The sequence below is a fragment of the Hibiscus syriacus genome, unplaced genomic scaffold (genome assembly GCF_006381635.1).
Source record: "Hibiscus syriacus cultivar Baekdansim isolate YM2019G1 unplaced genomic scaffold, ASM638163v2 tig00000340_pilon, whole genome shotgun sequence".
NCBI classification, from domain to species: domain Eukaryota; kingdom Viridiplantae; phylum Streptophyta; class Magnoliopsida; order Malvales; family Malvaceae; genus Hibiscus; species Hibiscus syriacus.
The window spans coordinates 1,289,291-1,303,679 of NW_024061783.1; the positions used below are offsets into that span (position 1 = coordinate 1,289,291).

The window sequence follows — 14,389 nt, forward strand, 5'->3', positions numbered from 1 at the left end:
ATATGTTTTTTAAACTTTGTAAATTGTTTTTTTACTTATTTAAAAAAAGTTGTTTTATGTTTGTTTCCCTGGAAAATTAGAAGAAAAGGAAATTAATGAATGTCACGTGACAAGTATTTATTGAATAATTTAATTAGCAGATTATTTAAAAATGAAAATAAAATATTTTTGGGTAAAGTATATAAATAGTCTTTGAACTCTTACGGCGCTTGCTTTTTGGTCATTCAATTTTTGAAACTTGTAATACAGTCATCAAACTTTTAGTTCGTTTTTATTTTGGTCCCGGTCGTTACCTTCCGTTAGTGTTTGATGATGTGGCACTTAATTGTCGTTAAAGCCCTTTCTTCTTCTTCTTCTTCTTCTTCTACTTTTCACAGACTGTATAAACAATCCACTTGTGGTCGGTGTTGCTCAACGTGTCGCGATCTTCTTCAATCGTTATGCATTTCATCGGGCCGGTGTGACCGGTTAGGATCGAGAGGCACATGTGGATGACGCCTTCTTCCCGCCTTCAGACGTATATGCTCTTATCAACGGAGCTGGTGAACACCAAGTTCCCGACGACAACCATGCAAAGAACAGCCATTTTATGGCCCCTTCAAACCCCACAGTGCAATAGGTATCTGCTCATGGCCAACGTCGTCACATCATTCTCTTGCTTCAACAACATTTGAACATTGAATGTTTTGTTCATTTCTCTAGAAACTCTCTATTCCAGGCCTTGACCGTCCTGTCGACGGAGTCGGTGAACACGACGTAATTGAAACCAACGACGACAAAGTTTATAGCGTCGTCATGAGCGTCTTCGACGAACTCCAAGCACTTGAAATTGGATATCCACCATACTTTCATGGTTTTATCCCATGAACCTGGATATAATAACCAGAATTCTTCATTCAAGCTCAAGAACGAAACAACATAGAAATGCTTGATCCGAAGAACACTTTTTTTCCTGAACTTCAACGTAGTTCTTCAGTTTAAAGGAGCCTTTGAGGAAATCGATGAAATTCGAGAAACTCTCGTGTCTTCTAATCACACTAGGGTTTGACGACAAAACTTTCCAGCAATGGATTTTACCGTCTTGATGATCGGTGAATACCAGATCATCCAACACGATAATGGCTTTTACCAACCCAATTTTAGTTTTGAAACCCGAAAACTCCTTCAAGTTCTTCCAGACGCGGATGGTCTTGTTATCGGTGCAGGTGTATAACACATCATCGAAGGCATCCAATGAATAAATATGGCCTTCTTCTTTGACGATAAATTCGATGAGTCCCATTTGGCCGAAATTGTTCTCGAGCACAGAAGAATAAAGGAAATGTCATGGAGAAGGTTGGATCCACGACAACGACATCATGCGAGGAGGAGAACCCTCGCTACTGGTCGAGGTGATGATGGAATACCTCAGACTGGCCATTGAAGCACTGCTTTCACGATGTGAGGAGTCGTTGTCTTCCTCGCCAACGCCGTTGTTTATTGGAAACGAATCGTGGTGTTGATGGAATACCTCAGATTACTTGGTCAGCCACGGTTTGTGAAATGTTGAAGAAGAAGAATAAGGGGCTTTAACGGCAGTTAAGTGTCACGACATGGACTAAAATGAAAACGAAAAAAAAATTGATGACCATATTGCAAGTTTCAAAAGTTGAGTGACCAAAATACAAGTATCCTAAACTCAATGACTATTTATATACTTTACCTTTTTTTAATACATCTATAATAGAAGGGGTATGGAGTTGTGAATAAAAAAAAGGCAAGTGTTGCGAGTCACCATTAACTATGTTGTCATCCCTCTCTTCATTTATTTCTTCAAAATCCCATACCTTGTTGGTTAATTTAATTATGAATAAGATTTTACCCATTAAAGGGTACTATTTTATTAAGTACCACAATTATAAAAAGTTATAAAATGGTCCTCCGACTATATAGTGTTGTTTTGTTGAGTCAATCGATTATCAAAAGTTACAAAACGATCACCCAACTATTCATTATGTTTCAAATTCGTCCGTTTCTGTTAAAAAATCGACGGTATTTTAAACTTTACATTAACTTGTTGATTTTGATATGATAAAATTTAATCCAAGAATCTCAAACAACTATCACATCTCAGTCATCATCTTAATGTTCGTCTTAGACAATCGTCAATTTTTTTAATGCAAAAGGACAAGTGTAAAACATAATGAATAGTCGAGTGATCATTTTGTAACTTTTGATAGTCAAATGACTCAACAAAATAACATTCTATAGTCGGATGATCATTTTATAACTTTTAATAGTCAGAGGTACTCGACCAGTACCTCAAGAAATAACAACGATTCTTTTATCACTGAAGTCGCTAGATTCGTCCAGGTAACTTAAAATTTTAAATCCGAACGTTGCATTCATACATTTAATTCAATAATTAACACATGATATCTTTATTCGAAAAACAAATACTCAAAAGAGTATACTAAATGAATTCATATAAAGTACATGTCTTGTTGGGTCCAAGATTAGCAAAACATTGAATCAAAAGCCTAATGAATTTCTTTAAAGTTGAAAAAACTCAGAGTCCGGGCTTGTTGAGTGAAAGGGCAAAGGGCAGTGACACTGACAGCAAGTAGTTGAGTGAATTTAAGTGGAAATTCTCCATTAATATGTCAGACTAATTTATGGAAAAACAAAATCGGAAATATTATAAAAAACATAATATTTTTGGTATAACATAATTTAAAATATTAATTTTTTTAATATTTTTGATTGAACAACAAAATATTATAAAGAAATTAATATTATAAGTAGTGTTAAACCGAAAATGTTATATTTTTTTATAATATTTTCAATCACACATAATCTTTACCGTTCTTTAACGTTAAATTATATTGTCGTTCATCAGACTCACCTATAAGAATGGCCTAACATATTAGCTTTTAGGGTAAGCATTTATACTTTCAAAAAAAAAAATCAAAAATATCATTATCAATTTTGATCTATTTTAATACTTATACTTTTAATTTTTTTCAAAATCATACTTAAAGTTTAATTTTTATTTCATTTTAGTACTACCGTTCAAATTTCAACGTTAGATTTTGAAAAAAAAATTAAAAGTTTAGATATTAAAACGGACCAAAACTAATAGTTTAGATACTAAATATGTTAAAATTTTAATAGCGAGATACTAAAATGAAAAAGCTAAACATTAGATATAAATTTAAAAAAATTAAAAATTTAAATACTAAATTAAATCAAAACTGATAGTTTAAATACTAAATGATCAATTTACCCTATCTTTTATCACGTCCCTAACATTTTGGTTTCCCCGCAGTTTTGTCAACTTCCCACTATTTGAATATTGATGTGCAAAAGTGAGGCAGTTCTTGACCTTTTCTCCATTTTTGGCACACACTATTTATATGTTTGTTATTTTGGTACCACATAATGAATGGTATGAAGAGATGAGCATAGAATTTTATGTTAGGGGACGGATTTTAACTTATAAAACTCTAGGACGACGAATTTTTTTTAATAAAATATACATAAAAGAATCTAAAAACATATAATAATTTTAAATTTTTAAGAAACGATCGCTCTCACCAGTCCCTCCTAGATACATCCATGATGGTAACCAATAAGCTCCATTAACCTAAAATACAAACTTGACACTCCACAAGGGAGCCCGGTAGGGTCAACATAAGGGGAAAAAATGGAAAGTCGGTTCAAACAGTGGTTGTCAGTCTGATTTCGATTTGAATACAACTTGACTCTTCAATAATTCATTCATCAGAAAATTAAAAAATAAGGAAAAAATGGTATTAAATAATTAATAGTTTTCTACCGCCAAGGTTCCTACATTTACACCAAAACCCTGAATAATGGAACCCTATCAAACACTAAATGGTCTGCAAAAAAAAAAAGGACCTCTTTGTAATTGTAATTTTAACATGGGACCAGCCAGCATGCACCAGATGTAATGTATCGTTTCTAAGGTCTAAGGGAGTACCTGCACATGGACTCGTCACCTCTGGGGTGCTTCTGAACCGGTTGCCCCGGATGTGGTACTTGGTCCTGCACCATTTTCGGCTGGAGGAGAGGTGCCCCATTTTCCTTCCGACTCCAAAGGCTCGACGATTTGGACTCCGCCGTCTGTTAGTCCCAATGCGAATTGATTCGGGTCGGACGGATGTGCCGCAATGACGAGTGGATAAACTCTCAAGCTGTTCAGGTGTGCGTTGTTAGAAACTTCGTTGAAAAACTAGCCACCCGTATCAGATGGAATTGGGAACTGATTTTTGTGATGAACTCATAAAATGTACCTTGGATTGGGAGGTAAATATGCAGCGGGACTAATTCGACATCTCAATCTGAGTGACGAAGCAGTAAGAACACCGACACCTCCATCTTCGAAGCTCACATATATCATTTGGCTGTCACAGGAGTATGTTGCATGGGTTATGGGACCGCTTGCTTCTCTAGGGACCCACTAGTTGAGAAAACAATTCCAGAAACAATATCAATAACCTTATAGAATGTTAGAATTAAACACCAAATAACATAATAGGTTCTATTGACAAATAGCAGTATACGGCAGCAAAGCGATTTCTAAAAGGTCAAATTCGGCATTGCCAGTACACTCCTTAGTCCTTACCACATGCATGAAAAAATTCGGAAGCAAATACCTCGTGAAGTGGAATTGAATTCAACATAAATTTAGGCTATAATAATCTAGGAAAAATAAAATTAGACGGCAAGTAAGCTTGGCACCTGCTTTAGGCATTCTAGTTTTGGTGCTTCAAATATTGCTATCTGTGATTCATGAACTGCCAGCAAATGTATCTGATCTTGGTGAAACTGAACACGAGTCTCAGCATGAGGTGATGCTGCCCGACCATTGGGTATTTGCAAGAACTTACTAGTTTGCTTTTCCCATCCGTCTGTGCTCCATACACAGAGCTGTAGAGAAAAACAAATGTAGAATAATTAGCACACATAAATGGGAAATTAATTCCATAACAAGTGACTAAAAATCATTTTATAAGATATGACAATACGTGGTAAGTCCTATCAAATTAGACGCGGTGATTAATATGATAACGAATCATCAAACCATGTAAGAAGAACCCCACATAAACATAATAAATTAATATTTTTTTACAAGCATAAATTCAAGTATTCCCTAGCCAAGCTTTCGATAAGGTACTTATCAAGATTAGCTCAGAATAAGCCAATGACTTCAAACTTCAGCTTTAATCATATCTCAAAGTATCAGGTATTCTAGCTTTTTCATAATGGGTTGTTAAACTGCTTTAGGATACAAGAAACATGCGTGGGAAAGCACTGATATTGTACCTGACTGTCGGCTCCAGAAGATACAAGCACGTTCAGAGTATGAGAGAAGGCAAGACCTGTTATTCTTTTCTGATGACCTTTTAACTTTGTTTTCACCTGTAAAAATAAAGCACATAGTTAATAAAAAATTCCCACTTATTTATCAACAACCATAAAAGTTTCAAGTCGATAAAAAGGACCTCATCCACCCGAACATTGTAAATTTGGATCGATGAATCATCCATGCCTATGGCAATGATATTATTGTCCTGAGGATGAAATGCAAGAAATGTAGCTGCTGGTGGTGGGGGCATGAACGTTGTCATTGTCTGCATATTAAGAAAGCACAAAGAAAAAAATACGAAATTAAATCCTACAAACTAAAGATCCTCAAAAAAAAAACTCAGTTTCAACCTGAAATTCTAACTAATAAAATACTCGATATTTTAATAAAAATTCCTTAAACTTCAGGGCTATAACGAAAGCTTATCCTTTTAAATGGCATATCTACATAAAAATTCAGAGCTTTCCTAAAAGTGTAGTCATGTCCAAAGAATGAAACAAGTGGAGAAAGGACCAACCTTAAATGTCATCATATTGAAGAGTGAGATTTTACCCCCTGATGCCGACATCACATAAGAATCATTCTTCGAAAGCGCAAAGCATGGAACAGCATCTTCAGGATTTGTATCACATATATCATTAGTCATTAATATTCCACTGGAAGGTTGCCATAATTGGGGTGCTACACTAGTTGTGGCCTACAAAAGACAGGACTGAGTTAATACCTAGCTTAAAATAACATTTAAAAAATTAAAAAATAATAATAAAAGTGGCATTAGGAAACCAAGCATGCAACATAGCAAAGAGTGGTTGTTAAAGAAATTAAAACACCTTCCAGGTTGAATTGCGATCACTCCTTGGCCATTTCCAGAGCTTGTGGACAGCATTAGATGCTAATGCCAATATGGCAACCCCAGAATTTGTATATATTAGTCTAGAAACCTGAAGTCAAACAAAAAAAATGATTATATACTTTTTCTGTTAGTTTTTAAATATATCTTATCAACAAATAATCGTTAAAGTTCAAATCACTAAACTGGCTAAAGACGACAATAGTCTCAGAGTATTTTAAGCGTCCACATTACTAAATAGAGCATTTCTTATGTTGATTATCATACTCTACACATAGAGTATAATCACAGCCATAGATAATCCGAACCGCTAATATTTCTATTGATATCTTAGGTCCCCAATTGTTAGCATAACCTGAAAAACACAATACTTGTCTACCACACAGCAGACAATAACATTTTTCATGAACAGCTGATTTTAGAAGGGAAACAAAAAAAGCGGTATTCAGGCACAATTATTACAACAGTTCTATAAAGTTATGCAGACAAACTGAGCTTTACCCTCATTGCTGTCAAACTATCAGGAAGCCTCAACGTGCGGCACTGCGATGGTTCATTGATTTCTGTAAGTTTCCATATCCTAGATTTTTCCACCGACTCATCTGTAATTCTGGGCTTTACATCAGCCAAAATTCGAGCATCATTATTCTGGAAAGAGACGGAACAAAAAAGGTCAGATCACAACAGATCGTAAATCTTTATCATGCATAAATTACAATCAAAAGATAATGTAGATTTCTGCCAAAAGCATTGGGGTATGATTATAAGAGGTAATTCACCGTTCCAACTATCGCAGCTACTGGAGCAGCCCGATCACCCATTGTTGTTACAATAGTTGTGTTGTTAGAGCCAAATGGACCAATATTAGGTGCCTGTTACAAAAATCAAGCACTTAGGAAACATATGAATATAGAATATATATATATATACATAAATGACAGTATAGTTGTATGTAAGTGTATGTTTTACCTTTACTATAGCAGCAGGAGCAACTCTAGAAGCATCAAGTGAACGATTCTCCACTGTCCGTAGCAACCTAACCCCATCTGAATTTGCTAGAATTTTAACTCCATTATCATCAGTTGAAACAGCTAACAATGTTCCTTCCTTGTTAAATCTAATGCAAGGGGAAGGCTGCAGTTTGTTATAAACGAAAAAAGTTAGTAGGGATAGCAAGCATCAAACAGCCTAACATGAAATAAGGCATAAGCTTATGTACCGGTAATCCACCATCAGCTGGAGTACTTGTTAATAGATTAAGATTGTCCATGTCCCAGAATTTGACAGTGAACTCATCACCAGCAGCCAAGAACCTATTCTTTGTCGTATCAAATTGAACAACTCCCACAGATCGCTTTCCGAGACCAAAATATGACCGCTTGACAGCTCCTTCACTTTCATTCCATTCAACCAAGAATGATTCCCCTTCTTTGTTAGTCCCACATGAGAACAACCTAAAAGTGGTCAATATAAATTAAAAGATTGCACTATTAATGAACAGAAAGATAGGAACCCCAAAAGGACCAGAATTATAGAATACAAATAAGGCATATGAACCTTGTTCCATCAGCACTGTATGCCATTGTTGAAGATGACTGACTAGGTGCATTATAGTCAACTCTTGAACCCATATTATCATACAACCATGCCTTTATTTTCCCATCAGTTGCTGTTGAGAAAATGAACTGAAAAACAAAAGAAAATGGAAGTCTTTAAGCATAACAGTAAAATAAACATGCAACTTACAAGATACCAATGATTAAAAATATATACTCTAATAATAATAATAAATAAATAAATAACATCACCAAAAGAAAAGGTACATAAATTCTTAATGAAAAAAAAAAAACTCAAGACGGGAGTTCGTGGTTCTATAGTTGAAAGAAATACTGCACCAAGTCCTAAACAGATTGTTCCATACTAGCTCAATATCCCAATATCTAAAATCTTCTTGTCATGTCCTATATTAATCTCCAGAGAAGATTTCTCTCAAATTATAATTTTCACACTGCCATTTATTTGAATATGACTTATGCAGAAAGAAGTGGTCATTGAAGGTAAAACTACAGCATTTACTAACATAAACAGCAGTTTTCATGATAGAGCTCAAGCAAGAAAATGTCACAAAGGAAGTTCTAGAACCTTGTAAGCCAAGCCACTCCAAAACAAGAAATCAAGGGAAAACTAAAAGCAGAATTGGAGTAAACATGACTCAGATGTCCAACGGTTGTGTTTTGGCATTAAATGCATAATTATCTAATTCTATGCATTCAATTTATTAAAATTCTGTGAATAAACTGGTTAAAACTTTCGAACTTAGTTTCCTAAACAAATAATTGGTTCTTTCCATAATCTACTTTTCCCTGACTGTTGAAATGGAAAAGAAATCTACAACACAAAGGAACATACGAGTATCAGTCTCCATGCTATTGTTTGTTACCTGAATATTTTCCTTGTGATGAGGGCATATAGAATAGACAGGTGCTTCATGACCCTCAAAAGTATGCAATTTAGCCCCAGAGACCGTGTCCCAAACCTACAAGATAGGAGACTGTTAGAAAGCGATATCAAACAGAAAAATAAAATGAGAGAGAGAGAGAGAGAAGACAAGCAACCTTAATAACTCTGTCCTCGCCACAAGTGATAACACACAATTGTTTGTTTGGGTAGGAAAATGCAAGATCATTAACACTTCCAACATGAGCCTCAATCTAAGATACAAAATAATTTAGTGAATATAATTAGGTCAAAAGCAAGGAAAAAAATCAGCTTAACACTAGATGAACCTAATTGAATTGACCAATCACACAAACCTCTAAGCGGTTACGTAGATCATCACCGCCATGGTAGGAGTATATGTGCACAATATGCTTGGAGTATGCAACACCTGAAAACAGGAGAAAAACTCAAATCTGGTGTTCAGTTTAGATAAATAACCTCTAGTACAGGAGTAGACTATCAGAAGTCCAATTACTATAGCTACAAGAACTACCAAAAAGAGCTCCATTGGGGCTCCACACCACACGGTTGACTGAGACTGAATAATCATTTGCCAAAGATGTCTGTGAGAATCAGAAGGCTAACATTAATTCAACTTTAAGATGCACTGAATAACAACTTCATGTTCAATAAATCTAGTTAGCAGTGAAACAAATCAATACCTGCAGAGGCATTGAACATGTTGAATGGTCCCAAACCCTAAATGTTTTATGAGCTATCCTTTCACCACTACCTACTTCCCACACCATGACATCACCAATGCTTGTTCCCACTGAATTTATAAAACAAAATACAGAGAACACAATTAGAACACAAATGAAAGAGTAGTCAAACCAGAATATGAAAACCTGCTCAATTCAGAGGAAAAGAAGTCTAATTATATGCCAGTGGGTTGGCTCACCAAGAAGTAGAATTTGTTGCACTGGATGAAAATCCATGCTCCTGACAGCAGACCCCTGACTTAGAGTCATAACAACAGTCTTGGGCAAGTCATCAGGAGTGTAAGAACTCTGACCATGGGTCTGGCCGGCAAATGGAACAGGCAAAATATTTACTGACAGATTATTGACCTGATGAATGAGCAGCTGATCAAGTACTCTTCATTATGAATATCATTTCAAAGAAAACAAGATAGATGATCTACACTACAAGATGCCAAGATGGAAGAGAACTCATGGTTCCCAGACTACCAGTCAGAAGCCTAATGGCAAAGAGACCTTCAAAGTGATATACAAGACGAATAAAACTCACAAAATTGTAAAAACTGTATATTTACCTTTATTCTCTTTTCAAGAGATATAGAGAAATCAATTGCAAGATGGCAGAAAAGTAAAGATATTTAAGAATGGCACTCAAAGACCAAACAAAGCAAATAAAATTTTTCGTTTTGCCTCAATGACACTGCTATACTACATTTCCTTCATTACCCACCATCTAGGTCGCAAAGGGGAAGCAGCGCAAGCCTTTTTCTATTAATTAACACAGATTTTAGAGTTAGTGATAAAATGGTTTATACAAATATAAATCGCTAACTTCATGAATTAATTAATGTCCTCTAAACCTCAATAAATGTGCATCACTAGCATCTTAAAGCAATACTATTTGACGGATATGGGAAATAAATATGCATATGTTACACAGAGGTTATGAGGTAACTCTAATTATAAACACGAACAAAGGGTATTATTAGTAAGCGATACCTCCTCTGGTATTCCGAAGGGCCTTGATCTCTTCAAAACATGTTCAGAATCTGCTGACTGATAGTCCAGAGCAGGGTTATTAGTTGGAGGAGTTCTAGGGCGTTTCAAGATTGCAGCTACCATGTGAAAGAAATATAGCAGGTAAGATGATAATCCATCAAGATACACATTTAACTAACAGAACTCAGCATATCCTAAAATGTTCATGCTCTAGAGAATTCTCAGTGTTTCTTGGTTTTATATCTTAATAACATGTTAGCAAAAAGTATATCTTTACCTAACAGGTTTCATGCAGTGTGTCCTGTTTGAGGCCACATATTTATTTCTAGATACAAATACAGCTTCACATCTATCCCCCCACATAAATGTTGCACTTACTAAAACAAAAACACTTTGAACTCAACAAAAAGATTCTGTAAATAACCACCTGCATTGTTAGGTGCAGCAAGTCCTAATGGTCCAGCAGAACCCACGGGGTGAGGCATAGGAGTTGGGTTAGCCATCCATCCCACAAGAGAGGTTGGAAGTGCAGCAGGTGTGTGCTGAAAGGGCTGCAAATACATGTATATGAAATCAAAGGAAATACTCACTCCAGAAACAGCTTAATTACTTATGACTTCTATTAACTTACACCATGAGCACCCAGTGGAGGAAAACCCCCTGCTTTTGGAACAGTACTCATTAAAGGATTAGTGACAGGGGATGGAGCTCGAGCATCATTTGTTTGTCCACAACTGTGGTCTACAAATAGGGTTTTTATATCCGGATTAGACCTTGGATTCTTACAAAGCTGATGCTGCCAGTTCAAACTGCATTATAATGACAATAAATAACTGTTAGGAAAATCACAAAAGGAACAAAGGAAGAATCAACTATAGAATCTACACAAGAATATTAGACCTCTGATTTATTAGCGTCCGCAATCTTGAATTCTTCAAGGTAGGAAACTGAAGCTTATCACGGAAAAGGGGATTAGCCTCTATTAACTTCTTTAATTCAGCAAGCATTATACCCCTAGCAGATTTTGTGTCTCCATATTTTGATAGTTGCTCATTTTCTCTGTGTATTAGCATAAACCATAAAATCTCATGAAGACATGTATAAAGGAGTCAAAAGTAATGCCACATTAGACAAGAATAAGCTGAGAACTAATATTTAATTCCTACCTGAAGTTGTCCAATGTCAACAGATGTGTAATTTCCTTAAAAAGTTCCTCATTAAATGCGGAAAACACTTTTAGGTCCTTAACTAAAATCTCCACGGCTTTGGTGCGATCCCTCCTGCATTTATTTTTGGGAAAATTCAGATGAGCTTACAATCATTCCCTTTATATGGCAATTAATTAACTTCCATATTTGATAAACCAACTCACAAGACCCGTCAAAAATAATGTTTAAGGAAAGAGCTTACTTGTCAAGAGCTTCAAGGTACTTCTGTTTTCGAAGCTCGAAGAAAATTTTCATGGAATATCTATTATCATCAACTTTTGTAAACCCTGAAAGATACTTCTCCACTTCATCCCATTCTCCATTTGTCACCATTTCCTCGAAATATCTCAAATTGAAGAAAAACCCTGACTCTTGTTCCAATCTATTAAAATATTAATCAACAAATACACAACATATATATGCATCGACACATTAATAAATTCAATTTGAAGTCAGGAAAAAGAATTTCAGTTATTAAAGAATACTTGTGAACAGTGTTTTTAAATTTCTCCTCCTCAAGGAATTGAAGTATAAGGAACACAAGTTCTCTGCTAAGCGAGGACATGATTGTAATTCTGTAAAGAGAAATCAACGAGACAATTAAAACACAAAGAGATCTGGGCTTCTCAGAATCAATTATACTTCAAAAAAAATAACCCCAAAAAACCCTAAACAAATTACAGTCCCACATCATAAAACTCAACAACTCGATAATATTATCCAAAACAAAAATAAAAAGCTACAAGAAAGCTACAGAAACGAAAATGAAAAATTACCCGATTAAGTGTACAGATCGGGATAAATTTTTGGAGAAATCGAAGAGAACGGCAGGTCACTGCTTTCTCTTTTTCTTCGTTTTTTTTAAGAGCTCTCTCTCTCTCTCTCTCCCCCCTTCTTCTTCGTTGCTGTTTCTGGTGAAGTATTTATACAGAGGAAGAAATAGGTTCGGATTTGAACGATAAAAGGAAAAATGAAAAGGAAAATAGCAAACAAACAAACAAAAATTAATTAAATAAATTACTTTAAATGTGCCAACATCAGACAAATTAATTAAATACCGTGAACGACACGATATGAGATGAGAATTTGATCTATTGATATGAATGATAAGTTGACTAGGTCGGATTGATAGAAAATTCTACCTAAAACTTTAAATTCCTATTAAATTTGAATTTATCCGAAAAATATGAGATATTATTACAATTATTTTTAAATATATAAGATAAAATTATATTTTTTGGGACGAATATTTTTCACCTTAAACCTAAACTCAACCAGATCCAAAAATAACTTTAAAAAACCCGACCCGGTCCGATCTGAACTTTATTTTTTTTAAATCGACCAAATCGAGTCGGGTCGAGTCAAAATCCGTCAGGTTCAGGTCTCATGTTCATCCCTATGCATAATAATTATTATTATTAACAATTTAGGATGATCATAATTGATATTATTTATCGTAAAGACTTTTAATTATTTAACAATTAATGTTTAAATTTTACGGGCGTTGATTCCCGAATCTGAAACTTCTAGAGATAATAATTATCTCTTAACCACTAAAATCGTTTGGTTGTTGTATAATTATTAAATTTAAATTATATCATCAATTGATTCTTAAGTAATATTTTCACGTTATTACTATATATATTATAATGTTTTTAATTTATCAACAATCAGTTGGTTTATTGGGATGAGACCCTAAATCACTTAAATAAGATCATATATTTGAATCGTTATATTTATTAATAGAGTAAATTAAGTTGGAAGGATTACTCTTACCTCTGAAGTACCCGATTTGAATTAGTAGATCAATAGATCAGATACACGTAATTATACTAAAAAATAATTCTTTTAATTTAGTTTTAATTTTATTAATATTTTCAAACTTAATAATACTCCGTATGTTATTAATCTTTTGAAACTTAATGAAAACTGTCCCAATAAACAATTATTTAATTATAAAATTATTTATTTTTAATTTTATGCGTTTTTTCAATTGTTGAGATAAAATTCATATTTGTAAGCACATATATATAATCTGCAATGTTATTATAAAGTATGACACAAAATTAAATAACTAATTATGTTATACGTGTTATATGTATCAAAGTGTATGTAATCAAAATGTAGATATCATAAGTTGTATTTATATTTTGATGAGGGATAAAATTATAAATACTTAAAAGATTGACTTAATATTCAATCTTTATAAAGACTAAAGAGGTAATGATCCCCAATAAATATATTAACTTGTACTACTCTTATCCCTATGAGAGTTTTACAGCAAAAATAAACATATTTTCTTGGAAGATCACAACGAAAGAAAGGCTCAAAGATTTTAAATCATCAATTAATTCGGATGCGGTTTCGTAAATCTAATTTTTTATTCTTAATCATTTATTAATTTTTCGTGTTTATTATGATTTGCTGATTTATTACGAGTTACATTGGTCAACTTTCTTTTTCACGTGCCTTGAAATTTTAGATTTATATAATAAATTGTAATTAATTATTTTTTATCAAATAAAATATGATTTTTAATTGCTAAAATATATGCTGATTTTTGGTATTAAATGTTTGCTCTAAAAAAATTATCCAAATAAGACATGCATGCAACTCACATGACGAGCGAGTACGTAGAACTCTTACCACACTAGAGCGCGTGAAGGACAATGAGAGAACTTTCGAGGGACACACGAATAGAATGGCAGAAAAATAGTAAAAAATGGAATGTTTTTTTCCTCTCAAAGTTTTAAATTAAGTG

At 34.1% G+C, this 14,389-nt stretch overlaps 1 protein-coding gene and 1 pseudogene across 2 annotated transcripts; both read right to left on the reverse strand.

The window, feature by feature from the left end:
- Nucleotides 1-364: 364 nt before the first annotated feature.
- Nucleotides 365-1,282, reverse strand: LOC120183552 (annotated as a pseudogene).
- A 2,527-nt stretch (nucleotides 1,283-3,809) lies between these two features.
- LOC120201493 (topless-related protein 4-like) lies at nucleotides 3,810-12,585 on the reverse strand. 2 transcript variants are annotated; one of them, XM_039202092.1, is made up of 26 exons: nucleotides 12,405-12,585; nucleotides 12,114-12,203; nucleotides 11,831-12,010; nucleotides 11,587-11,700; nucleotides 11,321-11,479; nucleotides 11,052-11,229; nucleotides 10,848-10,971; nucleotides 10,421-10,536; nucleotides 9,622-9,790; nucleotides 9,383-9,492; nucleotides 9,214-9,283; nucleotides 9,035-9,108; nucleotides 8,837-8,932; nucleotides 8,662-8,757; nucleotides 7,779-7,906; nucleotides 7,441-7,675; nucleotides 7,191-7,355; nucleotides 7,001-7,096; nucleotides 6,723-6,869; nucleotides 6,202-6,312; nucleotides 5,889-6,068; nucleotides 5,508-5,636; nucleotides 5,329-5,424; nucleotides 4,744-4,932; nucleotides 4,296-4,462; nucleotides 3,810-4,196 (listed from the first exon to the last, which is right to left on the reverse strand). In XM_039202092.1, the coding sequence occupies exons 2-26, from the start codon at nucleotides 12,191-12,193 to the stop codon at nucleotides 3,998-4,000; spliced, it is 3,408 nt and encodes a 1,135-aa protein (XP_039058023.1). In that variant the 5' UTR covers nucleotides 12,194-12,203; nucleotides 12,405-12,585; the 3' UTR covers nucleotides 3,810-3,997. The 2 variants fall into 2 exon arrangements, with proteins under 2 accessions (XP_039058023.1, XP_039058030.1); XM_039202099.1 differs by having other exon boundaries at nucleotides 3,811-4,196; nucleotides 7,001-7,093.
- Nucleotides 12,586-14,389: the final 1,804 nt, after the last annotated feature.

Bases quoted from the DNA above. Each gene is read 5' to 3' on its own strand.
- LOC120201493 (XM_039202092.1), bottom strand. From the start codon at position 12,193: ATGTCCTCGCTTAGCAGAGAACTTGTGTTCCTTATACTTCAATTCCTT. The intron at 12,011-12,113 runs GTATTCTTTAAT...ATATTTTAATAG, and splicing joins TTTAAAAACACTGTTCACAA to ATTGGAACAAGAGTCAGGGT. The intron at 7,676-7,778 runs GTTCATATGCCT...GACCACTTTTAG, and splicing joins TACAGTGCTGATGGAACAAG to GTTGTTCTCATGTGGGACTA.